The 26,771-nt window shown below is 37.6% G+C and overlaps 1 protein-coding gene and 1 long non-coding RNA gene across 3 annotated transcripts in view; both read left to right on the top strand.

Annotated features, from left to right (window-relative positions):
- Window positions 1-24,206, top strand: part of TMX3 (thioredoxin related transmembrane protein 3) — a 54,394-nt gene extending 30,188 nt beyond the window's left edge. For both annotated transcript variants that reach the window (XM_075921034.2, XM_075921035.2), the window contains 7 exons: window positions 8,147-8,245; window positions 8,973-9,030; window positions 11,318-11,371; window positions 12,293-12,349; window positions 15,737-15,866; window positions 17,054-17,122; window positions 20,001-24,206. In XM_075921034.2, coding sequence (XP_075777149.1) covers window positions 8,147-8,245; window positions 8,973-9,030; window positions 11,318-11,371; window positions 12,293-12,349; window positions 15,737-15,866; window positions 17,054-17,122; window positions 20,001-20,267 — 734 coding nt within the window. In that variant the 3' untranslated portion in view covers window positions 20,268-24,206. The remainder of the gene's footprint in view (window positions 1-8,146; window positions 8,246-8,972; window positions 9,031-11,317; window positions 11,372-12,292; window positions 12,350-15,736; window positions 15,867-17,053; window positions 17,123-20,000) is intronic.
- LOC149525304 (uncharacterized) lies at window positions 1,221-4,676 on the top strand. Its single transcript, XR_016348800.1, has 2 exons — window positions 1,221-2,555; window positions 3,062-4,676. It is a non-coding gene; the product is annotated as an uncharacterized LOC149525304 (long non-coding RNA).
- Window positions 24,207-26,771: the final 2,565 nt, after the last annotated feature.

Genomic DNA, 26,771 nt, shown 5'->3' with positions numbered 1-26,771 from the left:
TAAGATGATATTACCACTTTCTATTTGTAATAAGTTTATAATTAAAGATTCCTATAAAATATTCTATACAAAAAATAAGTTTAAATAACTGACACTTACATACACATTTAAAAACATAGTTAAGAAAATACTTTAGACAGTTAAAACACAGTGGAAGTTTTCAAGCTGCATCTCTTAATCTGTGTACACATGCTTGGAGGTAATACATTTGGTGTTATGGCTAAGGAAGTGTCGATGCCTGTCACTGGTGCTATGCAGGTTTCGTAGGAATTGAATTTTTCATTTAATTAAATAAATACAGTAATCAAAAGAGAGCATATGATCTATCATATTTCTACAATATCATATATAGGAAAATATAGCTTTGCAAATTTACTAAAAGAACAAGAACAATGAATTATAATACTTCTATATCAATATCGAAGTCTTTTTGAACATGTAAAATGTAGTTAAGCAGTAGTGTTATTTATTTTTGCAGAAACCGCTAGACTTAGTAACATTCTGCAGTTTGTGGGCAGAGGGAGTTGTGAAAAGTGAATAGCCTTCAGCTGCAAGACCAACCTGTGTTACAAACAACTGGTATTACGTACTTTCTTTAATAAAAACAGATACAGAAAAAAAGAACAGATTTAACCTTTTTAGCTATAATTTTAAAAACTTCTATTTCACATTTCAAAATAATATCAGTTCTTCACATAAAAACAATAGCAAGGAACAGAATTACTATAAAATGTTTTTATAATATACGATACATTGAAATAACTTGGAGTCTGCACACAGAGTTTATTCAGAATTCTTTAGGCTTTTATGCAAGAGAGATTGCCAATGCTCGTTTCCGTGAAGTCTTCCTCCAAGTTGTTCCATCCCCCAGATCATGGGTGGGCAAGATATAGCTCACAGTCTAGATCCACTAGAACTCTCAGGCACAGAGCAACCTCACACCACTTTAAGCAGTTGGCTGCTCCCCATGGCTTTCTATTTTGATTGTTTTGGGCAGGTGATGCTTAGCACGCTCCTTCTGCACCCCAGGTTTTCTGGCCTAGAAGCTGAGAGAATTTGCTGGGGGCCGGAGGTGATACACAAAGCCGCTGCCTCCTTCCCTGCATCTGGAACAGAGTCCGGGTGAGCAGACAGCCATTTTGAGCAGCATGGGGCTGCAGAGACAAGGACCCTATATCAGGGTCCTGCAGGGCTGCTGGCTGGGAGCCACCTAGGTAAGTATCTCCCTGCCAGAACCAACACCTGGCACCCCATCTCCTCCCTCACTTCAACTCCCTGCGTCAGGTCACCACCCAAACCTTTGCACTCCTCTCTCCCTCCTCCTCATAACACCCCCCCCCCCCCCACCTTTCCCCTAGCACTGCCCTAGGTCAGAATCCTCTCCTGCATCCATACCTGCAGCCCATCCCCTTGCCCCAGGTCATCACCCAAACCCTTTTCACACCTTCTGTCATCCAGCCCACAACTCCCAGACCCTGCATGCCTTCCTCCAGGCCAAAATCCTTTCTTGCACCCATTTCCCTTTCCTGACCCCGCACTCTAAGCTCCTGCCCCAGATCACAACCCTTTCCTTCACTCAAACTCCCTCTCTGACCCCACAACTGTTTTTGTACCCAGTCTCCTACCCTGAGCTCTGTCCCAGACCCCACACCCTTTCCATAGAAAAGTTCAGCCCTTGACCAATTACCAAATTTTTGAAGTGTCCCACGATCAGAAAGTATCACCCAACCCTATTCTATATAAAGATGTTGCCATCTTCAGTAGTATTAACTTCGAAAAGAGTATGTGTCAATTAGGGTATGTCTACACTACAGATTTAATTTGAAATAACAGACATTATTTCGAATTAACGGTAATAGCTGTCTACACATAAAAACCACTGTTTCGAAATAAATTCTAAATAGTGGAGCCCTTTTTTAGAATTAGGTAAACCTCATTCTACGAGGAATAACACCTAATTTGAAATGTGCTGTGTAGACACTTATTTTGAATTAGGGGGCCTCCAGCCCTTCCCACTTCCCCCTGGTGGCTACTCTGGGCCAAACCAGGAAAACTCCTCTCCTCTCCCCTAGCCCCGGGGCTCTTAAAGGGGTAGACTCTGGCCAGATGGCACTTGCCAGGGCCAGGCCTGCCAGCAGTCTCTGCCCCTGACCCAGTGGTCCCAGGATGAGCCAGGCAGCCAGTACAAGCCAGTCATCCTCCCCAGCTCCCAGGGGCCAGCAAGGGGCCGTAGACGGCGCATGCCCTCATGGACTAATGCGGAGATCATGGATCTCATTGAGGTTTGGGAGGAGGCCCCCAACTTCCATGATCTCCGCACTAGGCGGAGGAATGCGGCCATCTAAAGCTCCATAGCGGCCACCATGTCCAGGAAAGGCCACAGGCACACCCAAGAGCAGGTGCCCGTGAAGGTGAAAGAGCTGCGGCAGGCGTACATCAGGGCCACCAGGGCCGGCGCCAGGACCGGAGGGGCCCTGACCCGGACACACCAGAGGGGTCACCACCAGCTGTCCCGGCACCGGAGTCGGCAGGGTTGCCCAGGGAGGTCATACCAGGTAAGTGCCAGCACTGTCCCCTACCCGGGGAATGGGGGGGAGGCAGAGAGGGATACCAGGGATCACGCGCGTGAGCCATGCATCCCACGGATCACTCAGCCACCTGTGCACGTGCCATGCCACCCATGGGCAGGTGGCTCCAGCTGCGTGACACCCAGAGGCCATGGCCCAATAGGCACATGCGTGTGTGAAGAGACCTGACACGCTCCCGACCCCAGGGTGGGACCCAGCAGGACGCTCTCCCTTCACATGTCCCCTCTACATAGAGGCAGGTTTCAGCCCCGCCCCAGCCACACTATACATGGCACAGGGGCATGGATGCGGTCTTGAGGCAGCTCCCACTCTAGGGAGAGCCAGACATCCTGACCATGGCCTCTGTGCAAGCACATCGGCTCTGATGGTGCAGGACACGGTTGCCTTCACTTCATGGGGGGAGGGGGGGCCAGGCTGGGCATCATCCACTATGTCCCCAGGGACAACTGACCACTTCTCCTCTTCCTCTACAGCGGCACCAGCTGCTCGTGCAGGGCACACCACCCACCCAGAACATGCTCCCGCACCCGCAGCCTGCTCTGGACCTCCAGAACGCGGCAGAAGTGCCGGTCCTGCGCCTGCTGCCCCCTCATCTACTATTCCTCTGCCCACTCTTGCCTCCCCTCCCACCGCTTCCTCCTCAACCTCCACACCCCCCACCTGAACCTCCGCATCCTCCTCCCCATTCCCCCGGGTACACCAAGGTCCCCATCCCCCACCTTGCTGGGAGGCAGTTGGCCCAGCGAGCCCCCCAGCCCTGAGTGCTGAGCTTCCCCTCCTCCTTCTTCCCCTTACTTCTCCCTTCCAGCTCCCTCTTCCCAATTTCCCACCCTCTCTCCTGACCTCTTCCGCCTCCTTTCCCCTGTCTCCCCAGAGTTTCATTCCCCCTCCCCAGTTGTGTTAAATAAAGACAGGTTATATTTTTTAAAATACGTGTCTTTTATTTGACATCAGGAAGAGGGGGCTAGGGAAGGATAAGTGGAAGGACGAGAGGGAGAAATGGGGCACAAGCCCCCAGTGGGGCAGACTGCGGAGACTGTTAGCACTCCTGAGGGTGGAAGCTCTCCCGCAGGGCCCCCTGGATCCTGACAGACCCTCGATGGTGCTTCCAGATGGCAGCCTGCAGACAGTGCAGCCCGGCTACTGGTAACGTGTCCATGAGACGCAGCAGAGACCCCAGGGGCAGGTCTGGTTCCATGTTGCAGAGTGCCGTGATGCCCCGAGTGAGGGCAAGCAGAGCACTGTGAGACACAAATGCTTTTCTGTCCCTCGGCGAGTTGGACCAGCTAGCAGAGAAACCTGAGAACTGTCTGTCTGGGATGGGGAGGGGGAGGGTGTCAGGTCCCTTTAAGCACAGACCTCGGCTTGCCTGAGGCAGCAGCCCCACACACTAAGTACGATTCTGATGCCCTTTTGGCACTGGTTCCAGCCAGCCTTACCTTCGATTCAGAGTCCACTCAATGTGGACATGCTATTTCCAATTAGTTTTTGTGTCTAGATGCGATATTTCGATTTAGCTTATTTCCAATTAACTAATTCGAAATAAGTTAATTTGAAATTGCGCTGTAGTGTAGACATACCCTATGTTCAGTCCCAACTCCCAGAACTTAATTTCTACATATGTCCTGTTGCCAGTATCTTATCTCTTCTTTTCACTGCTTTTCTTGACACTATGCCAGTATATTTTTATCATTTTTTGAGAAGTACGTGGCTGAGTTTGGTGGTTAATCATGGTTTGTTTCATAGACTTGTTTCCAGCGATGGAAGAATGTAATGCTGCTGACATCTGCAGGAAAATTCTTTTAATTAAATGTGCAGATGCCAATATGTTCACTCTAGCTGTGTTGATTAAAAATATGTAAGACAGCATTCTTCTGTCGGTGACTGTGGTCTCCCTTTGTTGAATTCCACAAGGAAGGCTGAAGTGAATTTTCTTCAAAGTGTCTATTAATTTTTGATCTTCACTCTTGAGTTGTATTTCCATTATTTGACTTAGCAGTTTGAATTTAATAGTTATATCCATGCTTTTTCTGTAATGCGTTTGAGAAGTTAACCTAAATAAAAGGCAAAAATGATGAATAAAGCTAATGGATCGTCCAACATTTGTACACCCACTTAACCTGATATTTTTTCTAATCATGCTCAGGTATATTTACATCAAACAAACAAAACTCAGAAAACATTCTTCCTTATTCAGTTGTTTAAACTGTTTTAATTATTTTTACGAGATTGCTGTAATAACTGTCAGCTTAACATTTTAAATAGAGTAGTATTTTTACATTTTTTTTAGTTAACTATCTAGACTGACACATAGGAACACTTATCTTTTTTACATGTTAATCAGAAATAAAAAAAATTATATCATTATCTTATAGTGACAAAGTATACATTTAAATATTCACTTACCATAAAATTAACAGTAGAGAGAAATGTGGCATTCTGATACGGATAATGAAAATCTTGTTCCTGGCTCTTTGTGCTTTTCTTCAGAATGAAATAGTCTGTCCACGTATGCTTGTTTAGTAGTCTGAGACTGGACTTCCCCATGAACCATTGCTTGAGAATAGAAACCAAAACTGAAACATCACACATTTAAATTGCATGGGGTTAATCTCATCAATTGCTGCTGTCAGAAGTAAAACAAAACATGTTTGAGTGTAATTTTAGTACTAAGATGCTTTTTTTTTTTTCCAGTTTGTGTAGATAAAGTACCAGACCAAAGTGTATGGATATATAACAGTGAAGTATTTTTTAAAATCAGCTTCTGACTTTATCAAAAGAATATTCAGACAGAAGTATGAATGGATAAAAAATCCAAAATCAAGTTTTTAAAAAAAATAGATTTCTGTGTCTTTCATGTGACAAGTTTACTTTTAGTTACTTTACAATACATTGTTATTATAGGTTAGCAACATTAGTTAACAATAACAGTTAGCAACTATTCCACTAGTTAAAGAAAAATATATGCTAACTAAAATATAATTTGCTGTAGGGGGTCTATTTATACAATTTTTTTATGTTCCTTGTCCCATTTAATTAAAGATAGTCTAGGGTGTACCTTTGCCCAAAACAAAAGATAAATTTTAGCATGACAGGAACAGAAATAATAGCAAAGACAGAAAGTACTAGTGACCTAATGTATACCATTAAACCCAGCTTTTCAATGAGTTCTGTGTTGATGTCTGTGCCAAACATTAGTGACTCTCCATGTGAGTGAGATTCCATCTGCATGGAGCTCCTGTCAGTGTTGGTGGTCTTAATACATTTTACTAAAGCCATGGTATCTCGTGTTTCTTAAAGAAAATACATGGACATAATAAAAGAGATTTTAATATAGTGGAGGCTAAAAAGTTCCATAATAGCACCATTGCTTCATTTAAATCTGATTTAAACAGTACATGTGCCTAAATTATTCACGGTTATGATTTATTTGCATTAGTTACACTTACCGAACTCAGCTGAGATCATGGTACCATGGTGCTTGGTGTTGCACAAACATATTAAGAAATAATCCTGCTTCAAAGAGCTCATAATTTAAATGGAGGTGACAAAGGATAGGAGGGAAACACTCAAAGTATAGCAAAACTCTAGTTATCCAGTCTAATTGAGACTGGGGCCAGGTTAGAAATTCAGATAATCTGGAGAATGGGAAAGTGTGCAGTTCCAGGTCCTTCTAGCAGCCAGTGGAGATATCACCTGCTTCTGGACTCATGCATGCTGGTTTTCCATTAATATAGAAAAATGGGTAACGAAGGGTTGGATAAACAGGGTTCTACTGTAGTAAAGTGAATTGTACAGGGTCACACAACAGGTTAATGTGTGAGCTGGAAATAAGCACATACTTCTGATTTTTAGTTAGCATCCTGACCACTAGACTTTGCTACCCCTGCCATGAATTTGTAGTTCTGCTATAAACTCATTTGACTGAGGTAATGGTCATAAATGTATAGTTATTTCCTTCTAGCCCTTAATTTGTTGGAAAAATGACAGTCCTAAAAGAATTAGTTCACTTTCTATTGTTTTATGAATTAAAATCTGTTGTGTTTAAAACCCTTATATTAAGACTATTTAGAATAAGAAAATAGAAAATCAGTCACAAGAGTAACTAGTTACTAGTAAAGAAATTACTCTTTGAGAATGAACTTTCCCATACTTTTCTGTTTCATTTTTCATAGTGAATTATATGTAAAAGTTTGTTATAATATCGTATGTCACCTTTTTAATCTAAACCAACAAGAGAGAAGGGAAGCATGTAGTTTAGGTAATGAAGTGTACTTTAATTCAGTAATGGCCTATTCTAAACATCTCAAGTGAGCTGTACCCTTTGTGCGATAGCAGGTGTTTGATTAGTCACATAAAAAAGTGTTAACTTCTTAATAGTTGATGTTCGAGTTTCCGAATATGATTAATTCTATGTGATTGAATCAAAATATCTGTTCAGTTCTTCATGTGATAGTTATTCTATCTACTAGCATACATGGCATTTTATTGTACTTCAATTAATTTTAGGTTAACAGCTTTGTTTCCTTTTATGTCCTTAGTGCTTTATTCTATTATTTCATTTCTAAGTTTTAGAGGATGTTAACTATTCTGTTTTGTTAACCTGCTGAATCATTATTGGCTTTTGCAATCAACGGTATGATGGGTATATAGAAATTGATTGCTTTACCAAACCACAAAAAATATTTAAAAGTCCAGCTCAAATATGATCACTATGTCATTAGATTATTAAATTAAAAATGACTTTGGGTGATACTATAAAACTTGCTAAAATTGCCCAGATATGTGGTTTGTGAGGAGTTTCATACCTTACACAGGTTGAACCTCTCTCTAGTCCAGCACCCTTGACACCTGACCAGTTCCGAATGAGAAAACTTTCTCGCCCGTGGGAGGTCAATATTGTCTGGCAGCACTACCAACCCTTCAACTACTTACTGTGCTGCTAGAGAACATTTAGGGTTAAATTAGACCTGAATAATAGCACTGAGAGCTAGGACTGGTGGCTGAAAGCACACTTTTTTGGACTGCAGGAAACTTGGCCATACCCATGAAAAATAGACATGTGGCTAACTAGAATCATTCCAGACTCTGGATATTTCTGGATGAGAGTGTCCTGGATTAGAGAGGTTCAACCTGTAGATGCGTTATTTAGAAAATATTATTGAACAAAGACTAGAAAGGGAACTTGCTGCCAAAAATAGCTAGTTTTATTTGCAACTGAAGTGCTGAAAGCATTAGAGTGAAGAAAATTCCATATTTACAATTTAATACACATAATCAGTAGTCTCCTTTTTGCGAGAACTGTGTTGCTTTCCTTGTACTTTTCTCTGGATTTTTCTGAATAAAATACCTTTCTAAACATTATATAAATATATGAAATCACCAAACTTTTTTTCCCCGCTTTTGTTAATATTTTAAACCATAACTCCGGAAGTGGAAGGTAGAGTATTAAGTTAAAAAGATGTATATTCCTACTCTTACTGTCAATCCTAACCTAATTTCTTACTGCACTACTGGTGATAATGCTCTACATTATTGTCATTGTTTTCACTTGGTAGAATATGAAGATGGTGATCTGTCATCTTGGATAAACCGTGAGAGATTCCAAGGATATCTTAATGTTGATGGGTTTACACTTTATGAACTTGGAGATACAGGTAAGCTGGCCCCACCTTCAAGTTATTTACAGTATTTACAGTAGCCACAAACAAAATGGATGAAAAATGTGGTTGATTTTTTTTGAGCCTCCAAAAGAAATTCAAAGTTAAGGCTCGTATTTCACAGTTGACTTTTAGTATATAAAAAATATCATGTTGACCGCAGTACACATATTGTAATACCTAATCACATTTGGTTTGAGTTAAATCAAATTTCGTCCTTCCTTTAGGTACTAATCCAAAGCCGTTGAAGTCAGTATAAAACTTTCCTTTGTCTTCAAGGGACTTTGAATTAATACCTTATTTAAGCTGAAATCACACAGTACCGTGTTGCTAATTCTGTATTGTTCAGTGAAACTGAGTAGACAACAAGTTCAAGATTAGACTAAACAATGTTTTGTTTTGGTATTGTGTAGTTCACCCTCCAAAAGCCTTGTGAATATGTGTGTGTGATAGTTTACTGATGTGTGTTTAAGGAGCTTAGATTGGCTCAGTGGTGTTGAATTATGGGAGGTAGGATAGGAAAAAATGCATATTCATTTTTCAAATAAAAATTTATTCTGTCAAATATCAGTTGAGAAAAATAATCTGTTACCCCTCAATTTGAGAGACACTGTATAACTAGTGTTCAGAACAGATCTGTTCAAAACAGATACATGAGTGTAGTTTAATAGATTCTCTTTTAATCGCAAAGTGATGAATTTAGATATATTATTCCATATTGTAGGCAAACTTGTGGCTATTGCGATTATTGATGACAAAAACTCTTCAGCTGAACATACCAGGTACAGTATTATTGACGTTTTGAAAAGTAAAGCATTTGTTTTGATTTGAACATTAGAATTGCATCAGGTTTTATCTTTACTAGTTTATCTCAGATTAGAAAGGAGAGTTCAAATTCTTTAAGCTGTTTTAAGTGTTCAGAAATCTAGAGATTCACTGGAAAACATTGGTACGTGCACATTTTCTGAGCTTGCTAAAATAATCTAAGACCTGATTCTTCAGATCTTGCTCAATTAGCAGCCCTACTGAAGTCTATGACTACTTGATGACTAGGGCCCTGCCAAATTCACAGACATGGGAAATGTGGCAAAGACCAATGTTCTCCCATGAAATCTGGCTTTGAGTGCTTTTACTTTATACTATGCAGATTTTGTGGAGAAGACTAACATTTCTCAAATTGGGAATTGTGATGAAAAAAGCCATTGCAGGAAGATCACAAATTTATTTTAGGAGGGTCACGGTATTCTCATCCTTACTTCTGTGCTGCCTTCTGAGGAAGGCATCTGGAGACCCGTGGTTTAATGCTATAGACTACACACATCTCCCTCGCCCTCGCCAGTACATTTTTTAGCAGGCTGACCAGCAGCCCAGCTCAGTCTTTGCTTGCACTGGGTCCAGTACCTACCCCACTGCAGCTCTGCATTTAAAGTGTATTAAGAGCCAGGCGGGCAGGCCAGCTGGCCTACTTCGGGTATGGGAGCTTAGACCCACCCCAACGGTCTGCTGCAGAGACAGGCAGACAGTTTTTCAAGGGGATCTGTTTTTTAAGCTGGCTCCCCTCATAGACCAGTTGCTGTCTGGCATCCCACTGTGCTGCCTCTGATATAGTGGCAGCAGCGTGGGGTAGCAAGGGTCTCTTCAGGCCTGAGGACGGAGCGCACTAGCTGTTGGCCCCACTGCAGGAACTGTAGAATTGTCGACTAACCAATAAGAATTCATGAGGTTCATCAACTAATCAGTTAACCGATATTTAACATCTCTAGTTGTAATGTGGCTGTGTGGTCAGCTCTGAATACAGCAGCCCACCAGCAGCAGAAGTAAGGGTGGCAATACCAAGTACTCATAGAGAGACAGCTGCTGAGTAAGGATTAAGAGTGGCCCCACCACACCATCTGTACTTCTGTGCTGCTGTTGAGATGGCTCTGTCTTCAGAGTTGGACTTCCAGCCAGCTGCCTAGTCTGAAAGTAGTGCTGCTTCCAACAGCAACACAGAAGTAAGGGAAGTAGTGCTGCAGTGCCCTCTGCAATTACTTTGTGATCCTCACACAAAATTCCTTTTTAGATCAGGACACCTACAATTACACCACCATGAAATTTCAGATTTAAATATTTGAATCGTGAAATTTTACTATTTTAAAATCCTATGATTGTGAAATAGACACATTTATAATCTATTTTGGTCAATTTTTGCCTGAATTTGTCCCTGTTGATCAAAGACTACATTACATTACCATAGTGCTCCGTAGTTACACACAGGAAATTAGAAGGGTTAATTTTTGCATTAACTTACATAGATCTGAAATGCAAACCAAGGATTTTGCAGATGCAACTGCAGTTAAAAATAGTGCCTTTTATTAGAAGTATCTTAGCAGTACAGTGATTTATTATTACATTTCTATAGGTAAGGTTGTCATTGTTCTCCAAATGGCTAATCATAGTCCAGGATCTTGTGGTCTTCATGCAAATGAAATGTGTAGCTTTTTAGATCATAGTAATAACTAAATTTTAATTTAAAAAAATTATAAAAGAAAGCTAGAGGTCAGCCAATTAGAGCTTACTTAAAAAAAAAGTTGAGACAGTCACATATTTTAAAAAAAAGATCAGTAATTTTAGTCATTCATACCATTAAAAGAAAGTGGTAGTGACCCATTTGAAGAAATACATTTTATCCATCTGGATATTAATTTGCCAAAAAAATTGAGGACAAATAACTCTAGGCAGCCATGACTCTTTCATTTGAGTTGCTAATTCGTTAAAAATAATTATATTCTTGAGTCCTTTTTGTGCTAGTTTTTTAGGATTTTTTTTGGAAGTTGGTATGGTACATTTGCTGATGGCAGTTGAGATAAATTTAATTATAACTGGTCCAATGAAGATAGCATTTTATAAAGTACTTTATTCAGTTTGTGAGGATGGTGAATTTTCTTAGTGAGAGAAGGGAGATGCTCTTTTGCCTTACTAAGTAGTTAGCTTCCTATCCAAAGAGTGAAATGATGGTTTATTTAAACCTTGCAAATACAGACTTCATTACTGTTGTAACCTTTCCTTTTCTTTTCTTTTTTGTGATAGGCTAAAGACTGTTATTCAAGAAGTCGCCAAAGATTATAGAGACCATTTTCACAGGTACATGTAATACTATGGTTGCATAGCTTTTATTTGCAGTCTTGTATGCTCTTCATTTAATGCAGCATTTCTCACATATTTAGATTGGCAGCACCTTATTTGAAGTATTAAAAAAAAAATCTTACATTTTCCCCTCTTACTTTCACATAAAGATGTAAGGATAAGCCGGTGTAATTTATTGTTTGTATCTTTTGAGCAGTTGTCAAAATACGCCACCTTGAAGAGTAAAGGTGTATGATGTGTAGGGGTATGAGATTTTCTTTGCTTTAGGTTATAATTGCCCATAATTGCCTTTTGTAACTCCCGGATTGAGAAATACTGTTTTAATGAATTAATCGTATACTCCTCTCAAGAGGGCAAACTATGCAACATAACTATAATGTTTTTCTGGCAATACTTTCATTATAATTAATCCATTAGTTTTCCAACAGAAGTGTGATTATTGTTGCCAGTCAACTGAAAGTTAAGTTTGAGATTTTCTTTAAAAGCCTGTTAGGAAAGAAGAGACCTCCTTCCAAACGTGTTTATAAATAAGTTTTTATTTTTGATTGCTCCGTTTTTTTCCTATCTAATCCTGCTGCCATGATGGTTCCCGGGATCTCTACGTAAAGCTGTAGCCTTTACTTGCGATAGGTTATTTTCTCCCATCAGTAGACTTAATTTTTTTAAGCCAAGTGAACATGTAGTAAGTGTATCAGACAAAAAAAAGGTACAAGGAGTAGTAGCTGAAGATGGGAATGTGTGTGGACTGCTTTGAAAGTTTGAATGTGAAGATTGTACCAGTTGCTGTTGCCCTATGTAGTTTTTCAAAGTTTATAAGATAAATATTGTAGGAAGAGTATTTTTGAAGGCTTTAGTGTATAATTTTTATTAATGTATAATTGGTTGGCTTTCCTTCTTGATTCTTTGTATTTTTGATAGGAACTTCCAGTTTGGCCATATGGATGGTAACGACTATATTAATAGCTTACTAATGGAGTAAGTAAACTTTGACGAGAATATTCTTTCTTATCTGTGCTTGTACTAGTTTGCAGCTCATTTCAAGATCCATCTGTTGAGCCTGCTTCTGTGCTTCTTAGTCACCTAGACAGACTAAAAAGATTTGAAGAGATTTTATTTTCTCTCATTTAAAATGTATAGCTTTACTTATTAGAAGAGAAGTATCAACATTTTTCCCTTGACCAACTTTTACTCTTGAATTCTAAGTCGTCTTCTGCCTGTGAACTACAAATACATAAGGTTTTATGCAGATCATTAGGTAACAAACTTCTAAGACAGCACTGCATGGTGAGGCTTACTTAAAAATCATGTTGGTACTACTACCAATTGTATTCTATGGGAAATATGTTAAATTCTGTGTAACGGAAACCGTGAATAATAGAAATAATTCTAGACATTGACAAGAAAGATAGCTAAATTGACATTACTTACATTCATTGATCATTAGATTGTATAAACATGAGAGCCAATTTATGGAATGTTTTTCTCTGAACTGATGGCATACTTTAGGTAACTTGAACTTCATGTTTGTCTTTTCTGGAGAAAAAAATGATTGTCCATCATTTCCTGAAATGTGGGGCACAATGTTAGCCAAGGCTCCTCATGATCTCATTTTTAGACTCAATGGCAATTTGGGATGGTGGAATGGGATCACCCTTAATTCTCAGTGGATCCCTGGTGGAGATTAAATTAACTTCATTAACACAAAGTCGCTGTAAGCTGCCCAGTGTAAAAGTGTCCTATCTGTGTAAGTTCCAGTACATGGAAACTTGTTATAATTACATTACAGTTGAGATTTTATTTTATCCCAAAATATATATATATTTCGAAATGGTGAGTCTACAGCATAAACAACCTTTTGCTACATTAAAAATTGTAAAGAATATTATGTGTTGTACATAACTCTTTAAAGTTTATGTACACGCTACTTTACTTTTAGTCCATTCTGTTTTCCACCAGGTGGCAGCAACTGAATGTCTGTAAAACAATATAAAAATGTAAGAGACTACTTTCTCGTAGAAGTAACCTGCTGTTTTATACTGCTGTGGAAACATTGAGAAACATCTTTACATGCTTCACAAAGAATACCATATTTGTATAATGCTTCAACAATCACTTTTTTCCCAGGAGTGAGAGATTCTTAGAGTATTTTCATGCTTGATGTTAGGAATAGATTTATTGACTTGAATTGCACAATGATAGCTAGGGAATTGCAGTGTTTAGCAGTTCGTTTCCTTTAAAAATGGATAGATTGATTTTTGTCAGAATCTTTTCAGATTGGGATGACATTTTTTTTTTTTGTAGGAAGAATACTACTTAGTGTGCTGATTGTGAGTGTTCAACACCTCTGAGAGTTTCCATTGACTTCAGCGGGAGCTCTAAGTGCTTAATGCTGAAAGTCAAAACATCACACTGAGTATTTTTTTAAATTGCTCAATTTTTGCCAAAATAGGAACCAATTTGGTTATTTATACCTTTGTATGCATTTATATAATATAAAATGTAGCTTTTTACTGCAGTACATAAGATTGAGGGTTTTTAGACAAGATATTTTCAGTCCCTGTACTACATGTATGCTGTAGAGGTATCTCAATCAATCCTACACTTAAATTGCTTAATATTAATTGCTTCCCAACAACCTGGCTGGCTAACTTTGTGTCTAATTCAGCTCTGCCAAAATGTTGTTTGATATGTGAGGTCTTTGGAATAGAGACATACAAACTCAAGGAAAAAATGTAATGGATTAATTGAGAAATCTTAAGAACCTGTTGGAGGAAGGGAGCAACAGGTACTTTTTAAAAAATCTCCTCTCCTCCCCCCAGGAGCTGAGGACAAAATAAACAGAAGTTACTGTCGTTGTTAACAATAGTAAATAATAAAGTATATTTCAATGTAACAGTAGCAAGAATTGTCACTGCTACCTGGGTAGAAATGGACTTCTTTGTTTTTATTCTGTTTTTGTTCTGGTTTGGTTTTTTTACTTCACAATTCCTCGTGTGGGCATAATTTGCCATTATTCACCCTGCACAACTAACTACATTATATTTTGTTACTGGATTGTTGTTGATTACAGTTGTTGCTCCAAAAAGAGTACCCAGTGGAGAAGAACAATCTTTAGGGAAAGCCATATTTAGAAATTATCATGGGATGCGAGCAGCAGGGCTCTGACAGTTGAGAAATTTCAAACTCTTGCAATATGTCATCATTTTTGGTATTTTTGTAATAAGTTTTAACTTTTTGTCATATATATCACACTTGAAAGCTGGAAGAGCAGTGTTTTAGGGTTGATCTTTTTAACTTCTAAATAACATTTTGGATTAATGTTCAGAATTGTATAATTACTTATATCACACCCAAAACATCCATATGTCAAAATGTACCTGGCAGTACCATCACAAAAAAAGCACTGGATATAATTATATTGTTGATGCGTCACATTAAGAAATTTAACAGAATTCTTGCTCTCCTGGACAAATGAAAACTCCCTTGGTAAAGCAAAGGATCATGAGCATATGGGCTTAAATTGCATGCTGCAGTTACGGAGAAGACTTATGCATATAGTTAAGTGCCTTATTTACCTGAGGCCATAACTCTTTGGAAACACAAGGCTGTCTGCTATATGAGAGTTCAGCTAATTGATTATCTGCTGTAGCATTATATGGAGGATGCATATACACACGTACCGCCTAAACTCAGGAGGTACATAATTAATGAAATACATGCCAAATCTGTGGAATTAAAAATAATGAAGCTTTTCCCCCTTTTATTTATATTGTACTAGAATTTATTCAAAACAAGTTTGTTTTGGGGATGAGGGTTTCATTATGCAGACTGCCCAGTGGGAGAGGACTACTCCAGCCTTCTCTCACCGGAGCACGTTGGGGCCAGGTGAGAAGCCTCTATCCATGACCCCTGCAGCGGGCCAAGCTGCGAGTAGAGAAAGAACAGCTATCTACAGTATATTTGAGAGTTTGTCTGTTTGTGTGTCTGTATGTCTGTCCCCCAAGCTGGGCGCACATGCACCCCTCCAAGCTTGGGGGACAAACGTACAGACACATACACAAATTAACTCTTAAGTACATAGTAGAGAGCTATTTTTACTCTACCCGTGGCAGCCCAAATGGGTTATAGCTGCCCAGGTCTCCATTTCTGACCCCTCATTGCTCTCATGTAGTCATTCTGCAGTAAAACTCCCTCCTACCAGACCCCCCCCCCACCCCTTTCCATTTGTTTTGTACAAATGACCTTACGTGGGTATCTGAAGATGGGCACTTACTTTCCTTTTGTCAGCATTGTTCTTTTGTCAGCAGAATATTTAATATTGCGCTTCCTGTTAAATACTCAGTTTCTTATTTGTATTTTCAGTGACCTGACTATTCCCACTGTTGTTGTATTGAACACTTCCAACCAACAGTATTTTTTACCAGATAGACACATTGAGAGTACAGAAGACCTGGTTCAGTTCATTAACGACATCTTGGATGGTACAGCAGAAGTAAGTTTCCCACTTTCATCTGAATGTTTTTTAATAGCTGTTATTCCCTGTATAGTTAAAAGCAGAAAATTTCATCTTGTCACTTTTAATTCCTTATTGTACAGTCATTATATATCCACATTTTTAGCTTGTGTTTGTGCCCTTGTCGCTGCTTTGAATACCTCTTGAAAAAAGCAGTGACTCTTCAATTTGTGTGTTCCTTCCTAGATCTGAACTTGAAGCATGTGTTTATTTAATGAGTTGTGGCCCCTACTCCTCTCTAGATCATTTTTATTTTTCTGAATCATGTTCATTTAAAATTGTAGTCTGTTTTCTTTACAATATGTAATTCTTAGAAACTCCACTTCCGTGAAAAATTTCAATTTTATGAAAACTGTCTTTTTCATCAGAAAATCATTCCTACAGAAGAATTCTAAAAATTTCTGTTGGTACCTGTCAGATGTTGAGTTCAGGAGAGCAGACACCAATCTCTGTTTAAACAGTTGTCATCAGAACCAGCTTGTTCAATGGTTGTGTCAGTGTTAGTTGCCACTCTTGTGAAATTCACTGACAAAATACTCAGAGGAAGGAAGAGGTTATTTCTTAAACTGGTACTTCTAGCTTCATGCTCTCTACCTTCCTTTCCACTTCTTCAAAGTCACTTTTGGAAACTCTGATAGTGGAAGGAACCAGAGGTGGAATCTGGGCATCAAAACTTATAACCTTATATGCAAGCTTTAGATCCTTGAAGAAATAAGTATGTAGCCTATAAGCATGAATGATAATCATTCTTCCAGCGGGGAAATGAACAAGCGTGTGGCTCTGTATTGGTAAACTAGTTGAACTGGTAAATAATTAATATTTGTATATGATAGAAGAGATGGTGAGTACTAGCATTGTACCAGTTGACCCTGTTCAATTAAAGCAAAATGATCTTGTGAGTGAAGAGAGAATGTGTCTTTTAAGAGATTATTGAAACCATAACTTTTGGAAGAACTGGAAACATGACTGAGCTTCATGAGGTACAAGAATGTCTATCCCAGTAGCTAGCCTTTTTCAAGGAAAAATCAGGTACTGGTAAAGCCTTCTGGAATGTTGAAAGTCTGCATACCAAAAAAAAAAAAAAATCCCACAAAAGGTCAGTTTAATATGATATTTAACTAAACAGTATTGACTGTTTTGATATCTGTTTCCTTTTGACATTTCAGGCACAAGGGGGTGATGGGTTTCTTCAACGAATCAAGAGAATAATTTATGATGCAAAGTCTACTGTAGTGGTAAGTAAAACCCCACATGCAGTTGAATACAAAATAAAATATCATCCATATTTTCAAGATCAAAAAGACTTAAATATCTTTTTCCAAAAAAAAGTAAAAAATACCTCTTCTGAAAAATCACTGAATATACTCCCAGTAATTACACACACAATGGATTTTAAAAAAGAATACCCTTAAATTATTAAATAAAAATGGTAAATTGTTATGAAATGTTTTGAAATTTTACAGACTACTGAAATGTTGAATTTTTGGTTGCAGACACATGATGGATAGTTTCCTTTTTATTTCTTGTCAATTAAAATGAATAAGGTCAAGTTAAAAGGTATAGCACTGGAGGATTCAAAAGCTCTTCGAAAGCTTTGTTTCTGACACTTCTGGAACCCATTTTCTGACAGTTCTGGAACCTACCTACACTGAAAAATGCTACTGTCAATTCAGTTAAGGTATAATGGAGGGCGGGGGGGGACTACAGTGACATTTTAAAGAGGTATTTTAGGTTACAGGTTATTTTTTTTTTAAAAAGATGCTGAATATTTGTTGTGTATGTTTACTGGGAACAGTTTCCCTTATTTTTATAGCGGCATTGAGGTTTTCCACATTGATGGAAAGTTTTGGGTAAAGTAATTTCCCCCTTTTCTCAGACAAATAAGAAGCTCTTATAATAAACCATACACAAACTACATTAAAATAACATAATAAGGTTGCAAAATCAAGGACTCATCACTTAGGAAATGCCAATATAAAAATTGCCTGTGAGTCTTTAATTCATCCCCCTTGTGCAAACACCTCAGGATAATGTCTTTAATTCCGTTTTCACACATACTAAGTTTTTTCCCCACACAGGAATCTTTGCATAGCATGGACTGTGCTCAGTTAATTATCAGTTATTCAGTGTTCTTGTTTTTGTTTATTGTGTAGTATTTGTACCATGATCTGATGGCAGAATTATTAATTTTTGCTTTTCTATGATACTCATCACTATGGTGTATGTTTCATGAACTTTAAATACTTTGTCTTCACAACACCCCTGTAGGTCACCAAACTTCATCCACCCACTCCTATAATAGACCCATAAATGCTGAATTATTGATATCTTTAATCACTATTTAAAGACTTCAAGATGTAGATCAAGATGTAGAAAAGCCACCAGTTACTCTAGTGATCTGTAGTCCAAGCTGCAGAGGAAAGCCAAAACCCAACAGGGACTCTTGCCATCTGACATGAGAGGGGAGCTTCCTTTCCAACCCCAAAGATGGTTATCAGTTAGACCCCAATCAGGTCAGTGAGATCCACCAGCCAGACACCTGTGAAATAATTCACAGTAGTAATGCAGCCTTCCTTTAGTATCCCCTCTTTGGATAATGGACATATTTACTAATAGCTGTAGATGTGCCACTTGTTGTTATAGGCAGTCTCATCATACCAGTCTGTCCATAAACTTATCAAGCTCAGTCTTGTACCTAGTTTGGGTTTTTTTGCCAGTTCTTTTCGGAAGGTTGTTCCAGAATGTCACTCCTCTGATGGTTAGAAACCTTCATCTAATTTCAAGACTACACTTTTGTATGGCAATTTTTGTTGTCTCCATGTTGGCTTTTAACTTAAATAACTTTCCTTACCATTTTACAGAGAACTGTGGCACAGAGAGATTAAGGGGCACAGAGGTTAAGGTAGAAATTATCTGCCAGTTTTGGGTGCCAGATTTAAGACAACCTGATTTTCAGAGTATCCCAGTTTATATAGCAGTTCATCTACTCAGCTCCCACCAAGTTCCATTGCAGCTTACAGTACTCTGCATTTCTTCAGATCTTACCAAACATCTGAAGTCAAGTGATGCCTGAAATAAGAAACAATTAATATCCACTCATGAAAGACTGGTTTAAGTGACTTGCCCAACATAAAACAGGAAGTCTATGTCAAAGGCAGGGATAGAATCCAGTTCTCAAGACCAATGTTCAACAGACCAAACCATGAGACTGTATTTTCCTCTTCCTTGTGTACCCTGCCTCATTTACTGTGTAACTTCCAACATTGCAAAAAAAACCAAGTTTGAGCATGTTCGCACATGATTAGTGAGGATAGAATTTTTGAGATTTTAGTTGTTAAATTCTAGCAAGTCTCTCTTGAGATTGTGCTGAGGTGGGCTTACACTGGCCAAATGTGGCCAGATTTTCAACAGGATATTAAAAGGTCATCTATGCACACACCCCTTGCCCAATGTTAAGATTCTGTTATAAAGCCTAGGGCATGAAAACTTTCCAAAGAAAAGATTGCCAGAATTATTTTAACATAAAAAATGTTATTTTCTCATTCTCAGAAATGGCTGAACTGTTTTGGATGAAATTTCTGTTTATATAATATGTCAAGTGTCCATCTCAAACTGATTTTGTGTGTGTGTGTATGTATGTAATATATAATATAAATCAGCCTAAAGCATGCACCTTGCATTGAAAATTTCAGCCCCAAATAGTAAAGTTTGACAAAGTTATAATTAAATGAAAATAGGGTCATTTAATGTCAGGTATCTTTAGTATTGTTGCTACCTCCAGCACATTTCAACTGCATTGTGATGTTAAATTTGCAATATTAAACTCAACAGTTCTCTCACCTATTTTCCAATTATAAAATATATAGTTGCCCCATAGTACTTTTCAGTTTCCCTAGTGAAACTATTTTTCTTCACGTTCAAAGATTTTTCACATGTTAAAAACAGCATTGGCATGATGGCTCAAGAAATGTCTCACCTTCCCCAAGAAAATGGATTAGTGCGTTTAGAAAGAATTATAGGCTGTTCAGAAATATAGTGAAAATTGTAAGAAATGCTACAAGGTATCTTAAATAGCCTCTAAAGTGCTTTTGACTTCAAATTGTATTTCAACAGTCTGTATTCAAGAGTTCTCCACTTCTGGGCTGCTTTCTCTTTGGTCTACCACTGGGTGTCATCAGCATCATGTGTTATGGAATCTACACAGCTGACACAGATGGAGGTATAGAGGAAATTGAAACGTCTAAAAAGGAAACTGGAGATAGGGAGCTTACAGATGAAGGTAGTGAGGAAGAACAAGAACAGGAAAAAAAAGAAAAATCTGCAGAACTTTCAGATGAAGAACATGGACAGAAAAATATACTTGATAAAAAAGAAGACTAAGTTGCCTAGTTTAAAGGATTGTATAATTTTCAAATAGCCTTATTTATTGAAGTCAGTCATTTAATGATGATCTTCACAGAAGAGGACCTTTTGTCTGTATTTTGCTAGTTTTGACTTGCATGTATTCAAATGTTATGAAATACAGGGTCAGGTGAAAGAGTGGGGACCTGAAAGCTTTCTTAATTAACATTGTATCGGAAACCAATCAAATTGGGAAATTTGCATGCATTATTCTGACTGTTGTCTCTGAAGATTAGTGTTCCCAACATGTTTGTTCACAGGCAACAATCAGGTAAAATATGCTATATCCCTTGTTACATGTGATAATCTTTTAACGTTGTGTCTGACCTATATCAGGATCTTTTTATAGGAATGGAAGTGCAAAAATTGCAGAAAAGCATAGAATGAAATATATAAATCTTACAGACTCTTAGAAATTATAATGGCTAGGAACGCTTAAGCTTCCATAAAGACATTTTTGTTTTAGATACTGTACGTTATTTTGAAAGAAATACCACTTTTTACATTTTAAAGTTGAAGATTGTGGTGTTAATTGCATAAATGCTTTGTTATATGGACGTTCTAAAATCAATTACTTGCAGTTTTCCACAGAAGATGTGTTAAATGCAAGACCTGATAGAGAGTTATTTATTAAAATAGTTCCTTACTAAGTAATATTTTATAAACAAGTAAAAATTGTTTGGGGACTGTTTGTACAGAAGTTTTGTCATGGAAAAATCAGTCCTTGATTGGAAACAGATTATTATTTTCCTAGGGTACATCTAAACTACTTCCCTTTCTCGATAAAGGGATGTAAATTAGATGTATCGAAATTGTAAATGAAGCCGGCATTTGAATTTCCTGTGCTTCATTTACATAATGGTGCCGCAGCTTTTTTCGAAAAACAGATTTTCGAGAAAAAAAATGTGGTCAAGATGGAGATTGTTCGACAGAAATGCCTTGTTCCGAAAGATCCTGTAACCCTCAAAAAATGAGGTTTACAGGATCTTTCGAAATGGGACATTTCTGTCCAATGATCCCTGTCTTGACTGCGGTTTTTTTTCCCCAAAAAGCCGCTTTTTGAAAAAAAAACCCACGGATGCCATTATGTAAATGAAGGGCAGGAAATTCAAATCCCAGCTTCATTTACAATTTTGATGCATCTAATTTATATCCCTTTTTCAAAAGAGGGATGTAGTTTAGATCTGTACCCCAGTTGTGAATTATCTACAGTCTGGATGCATGTTTATGGTGGAAGAATAAATATAAGCATCCCTAGACAGCTAATTCCCACAGATAGATCTATAATGATACCAAATACCTTTTCAAAACTTTTTTGGAATAGTTTATTTATGATTCATAATCTTAAGTGCAAATTGTGACTTATTTTAACAGAAACATTTTATTTCAACACATTATTAAGCAAGGATTGATTTGATGTTGATAGTTTTTGACTACTAAGTTACAAACTGGAAAGGAAGCTAGTGGAGCCATTGTTAGCGCTGATAGAAAGAGGGATATTCGTCAGTGGAATGCATTTTTGTTAGCTATTTAATCATGAAAATAACTCCATGACACTGAAAGAGGCTAAATTTTCTCCAGGGTTGAAATCTCCAGGGATAAGATACAGAACTACCTTTGATTCTTTGGCTAGCATTGATGCCATGGAGATTACCATAGCAACCAAATTAATGCTCCTCTTTCAGTACTGGAGCTGTAGAAGATTCAGTTGGATAGTGAGGCATGAGCTGTGATATTTTTAAATGACACCTTACAATATAATACAGATAGTAATGTTTTCTGTATAAGGCAGCTTAATCATTTAGTATGTTACATGCTATAACACTGAATTAAGATAAATATTTCTAAATATGAATATGGATAATCTTAAATGAAAGATTTTGTGTTGGACTTAATATGCAGGTAAATTCAACTTACTTGAGGCAGCAGCAGCTGCATTCTTTTCCCTTTTGTGAAAGAAAATTAGTAGTTCTTTTCAAATAGTTTTAGTAACATCTGGCTATGTACAGAAGCTGAAGTGCAGAACTCAAGAAACTAAATGCCTGTCTAGAGATGCTTTACAGTGAAAGGGTGGATGCTGAGTACATCATGGAGATTAAGATATTATTTTCAGAAAGCTTTTTGATTTTCTTGGCGCTGTAGTCCCTGACAACTTTAGAATCCTGTATTTTCATTTTCTGTAGAAAAGAGATTCTCCTCCTGTCCCTGCTTGACATGAATATCTTCCTGAAGAAGAAAGAATCATGAGTACTTTTACTAACCAAATACAAAATAGGTGTACAGTATGGTTTTTTTGGACTCCCCTTTGTGAATTTTCTCCATTTATAATAAATAGAAATATAGATTTTAAATTTGGGTAGTTGAGTTGTAAATAGAAAATTTAGTTATTTTTAACACTTTTTTAAGTTGTGGAAGACTTTTTTCAGAACTTTTAGTCTTAGTTGTCTTCTGTTTGAAGAACTTGTAGTTACTTAATACTTTGTTTCAGAACTTCTTTAAACATAGTGTAGGTGCAGTTGTTGCATTACAGAACACTCCACTTTGGGTACGTTTAGACTGCAAGCTTCTTTCGAAAGAAGCTTCTTCGAAAGAGCGCTTTTGAAAAAGCTTATTTCGAAAGAGCATCCACACCTCAAAACTGGATTGTAAAAATTGAATCTGCTTCTTCGAAAGAGAGCATCTGGACTGCATGGACGCTCTCTCGAAAGAGAGCCCTGATTACTATTCACAGAATGGCCACCAGAACACCTGTGCTTTTTTTAGTTGCCTCTTCTTTCGAAAAATGTCCCTGTTCTGTGTGCTCACACACTTTTTTTGAAAGAGCTCTTTCAAAAAAGGCATTGTTCCTCGTAATTTGAGGTTTACCAATGTCAAAAAACCCCTGTGTTCTTTCGATTTAATTTCGAAAGAATGCAATTGTAGTGTGGACACAGGTGAACTTTTTTCGAAAAAGGGCAGGTTTTTTCGATAATACAATGTAGTCTAGACATACCTTAATGGCAGGCCACTTAAACTCTCAATAACTTTCAGTGCTAGTACATATAAACAGAATGAGAGTCTGAGCAGTGAGGAAGAAGGTGCTGCTTTGTCCATTATTTGTTGTTCTTCCTTTTTATTTCCTTTTGGACATTTTAGTTAAGATATCTGTCTTTTCAGTTAGTTGTCTGTCAGAATATATTGTACAAGGTCAAAAGTTAAAATATTTTTGGGAACTTAATTAACCATTGTGTTGTGTTTAGAAAAAAAACTAGATTAAAAAAAAATCCTTTTCCCCATAATGCTGTTGCATAAAATTCAGTTTTTACCACTACCACATGACTTAATTTTCCATATTCTTTTGTCACTAGTTTCTGTTGCTACAATAGTAGCCAAACAATTTGTTGAGAAATGATCTAGTGAGAAATGGAACTGGAGATGATACCTGTATGAACCCTGAGAGAAAAAACTCACTAGTGTCTGGTGTGGAAGTAACAGTAAGCTGAAAAATTTCTGGTGGTTTGATCAGAGTTAATAGACAGGCATGTCTCTGTCAGTCACTTTTATGCATTGTCAGGATAACCAGTTGTGTACTAACCTATAAAAATCCAAGCTTTAAGTGCACTGGCTTTTTCATCAGGCTGTGCTTCCAGCTGTGTCAGCCTAGGATGGGGGAAAACACACAGATACTCTTATTATATGTAAAATCCCTTTTTAGCTTGAAACAAGACAGACTTGTGATATAAAATGAAAGGATTTTTGTTTGATCATGTAAAGAACTTAGTACACTGAAGGTGACAGGGTTTTCTATTTTTTCTTCGATGGATGCATTCTCTAAAGGTTACAGAAGATAATGTACTAACTTCTTGAATTCATAAAATAATGCTTCTTTTTTGGCAGTCAAATGTAAGCCTTTTTTGTACAATAAAGCAATGGAAAAGATTTTGCTGGCTTTTATTCTTTGGTCATGATGCATTGTATATGGTTGGGCAAAATATTTTGAAGGGCCAGCCATTTCCAATAACTTTCCTTATTCTGTGCATAAAATGTGCTTATTTTGTTCTGGAAATCTATGTGGTAGCTTTCCATACATAACAGTGACTTCATCCAGTCTGATGCCTCATCCCAGTATTTTTAATTTCTCATTACATTCTTTCCATTGACATTTTGCCTATTTATCTTAAGTTATTCAGTACAACTAACAATATAAAGAGGGAAATGAAATTTTACAAATTGTGGTCCCTCCCGGCTTTCCTCTCACTTATGGCTGTTTTTTCAGCCAAAGGAAGTTGAAGTGTTTTAGCTTATATGCCCTCTTAAACCAATGTTTTGAAACGTTTTTCTAAAGGCAGTTCTGAAAAGCTATATATCTAATGTTTTGGGGAACTAATTATTAAACAACTCTTCCACAAAAGCTCCTTCAATTCTGTTTAAGATATATTAATAGCCAAACGGGGAGCCAACTTATTAAAAATACGGAACCTAATTAAATGTTCAAAATATTGCTTTCCTTGCATAAAATCAAAAATTCATTCATTTGTATAAATTACATACGAATGTTTACGTTTCTGAATAGGACAGAAAAGTTTAACTTACTCTGTTTGAATCAAAACCAAATTCTTTGGATTTAATCTTTTTTTGAAGAAGCCCAGTATTTTGCTGATAATTTGCTAATTAGTATTTATATTGAATTTGTGCCCAGAAGCCCCAATCAGGGTTGAAATTTCATTTTGCTGGGAGCTGTACAAACATAAGATCCCTTTCCCCAAAGAGTTTTAAAATCCAAGAAGATACTACATATTTTAGGGATGCAGACTGTGACAAAAAACTGGCTATGGGTAATACGGCTCCCAAGCCCAAAACATAGAAATCTTGACTACCATCTTCTGCTCTAACCACAGCTTCTCAACATTTTAAAGTACATCAGGCTGTCATATTGCATAATGTTTTAAAATGAGATTGTAAATACTGACTGAAATCTGACTTGTCTACAGTGGGATTTCACCAAAACTTTAGTTTTTCCTCCTACTTTTGGTTTACCAAATCCAGTGGTTCCTAACATGACCTATTTGGTCAATATAAACATTTCAAAATTGTGAAACCTCTAGGAATGGCATTTCCCAAGTACAAAGTGGACTCAGTAAAAGGGAACAATCTTGTGCTCTTCTCTAGCATCTTCCACTTAAGACTTAGAAACTACTCTTATGAATTTTGCTTTGTTGAAAAAGTTTTGCTGTTTTCATGTCAAAACATTTGTTTGGCTAGCTGAGGTGCAGCATTTCTTGCATGATAAGCTGTTGGTTTACCAAAACAAATGTTACATTTGTGATAGTTGCTCCTAGTGTTCATGCTAATAAAAATCCCATGGTGAGTGTGGGCTGTGTGCCAGCAGAGCACAACCATTATTTGTGTTCCTTCTGTTTCTGAAACAGTCATTTGTGTGTGTCTCCACATTTGTCTTTGTATTACTTGTCTCTTCTCTGACACTGTTCTCCCGCCTCACCCAGGTTCCTTTTTTTTTTTTTGCTTCATACCCCCTTTTTACCTACCCCTCCCACTTTTTAACTTTAGTTTTTCTTCTACTTCTCTTTATTTTGACCCTTAGTGTTCTGAAGCAGCATTTTGGTTTCAGCTGCCATCTTTCCCATTGCCTACAAAATTCTCTACTGCCAACTTTAGCACATAATGGGTGTCATCCACTTGAGCTACTTTTTAACAAATGCTCTTTTCTCTTTGTACTGTGCCCCATCTTTAAGTAAAGCTATTCATTTTCCCTCCCAAATGCTGGTTTTGTACACTGTACGTTTGTAGCATGAGTTCTTAAAGCAAATAGCTTATAGCTGTTTACCAGTGTGTTGTAAAATCCTTCCAGTTATTTAAGCATTAGAATAATATATTTGTATTACTGTAGCGTTTAGGAATCTCTATCATGACTTATCCCATTGTGCTAGGCTCTGTACAAAAAACAGCACTGAAAATCTCTGTTCTAATTTTAGAACCTGGTTAGTGTATTGCAATGTTTTCAACATACCCTTTATTAAATTGAATAATAAGTGGGCAGTGGCGCAATTATAAATCCTCACAGCTGCTATTGCACTCCTCATGTGTTATACCTGTGCAGCATGATTAATGTTAAAATTAATGCCAATTTTGAGTGTGTTTGGCATGCAACATATATTTAACCAAGATGGATGTTAAGTACTAATTTGATAATTTCATCACACAGTCTTAAAATGAACTCTGGGCTTCACAATATTCACCTACTGCTGGAAGAAATATTTTGCTTCTGTTGTAAAATATGACAGTCATGTTCAATAGTTCCTGTGACATTTTTACTTATTGGGATGGTAAATTCGATCTTAAATTTAAGCAGACTAGGGGGGGTAATGTAGTCATACGGAGTTGCAAATGAAGCCTGGGATTTGAATTTCCCGAGCTTCATTTGCATAAAGCCGGCCGGCGCCATTTTTAAATGCTGGCTAGGTCGGACCCCACATGCGGCATGGA

This window comes from Pelodiscus sinensis, chromosome 2 (genome assembly GCF_052426305.1).
Source record: "Pelodiscus sinensis isolate ZL-2025 chromosome 2, ASM5242630v1, whole genome shotgun sequence".
In the NCBI taxonomy this organism is placed as follows: domain Eukaryota; kingdom Metazoa; phylum Chordata; order Testudines; family Trionychidae; genus Pelodiscus; species Pelodiscus sinensis.
Note: the sequence above shows the minus strand (reverse complement) of the source record. Positions and strands in the feature narration are given on the sequence as shown.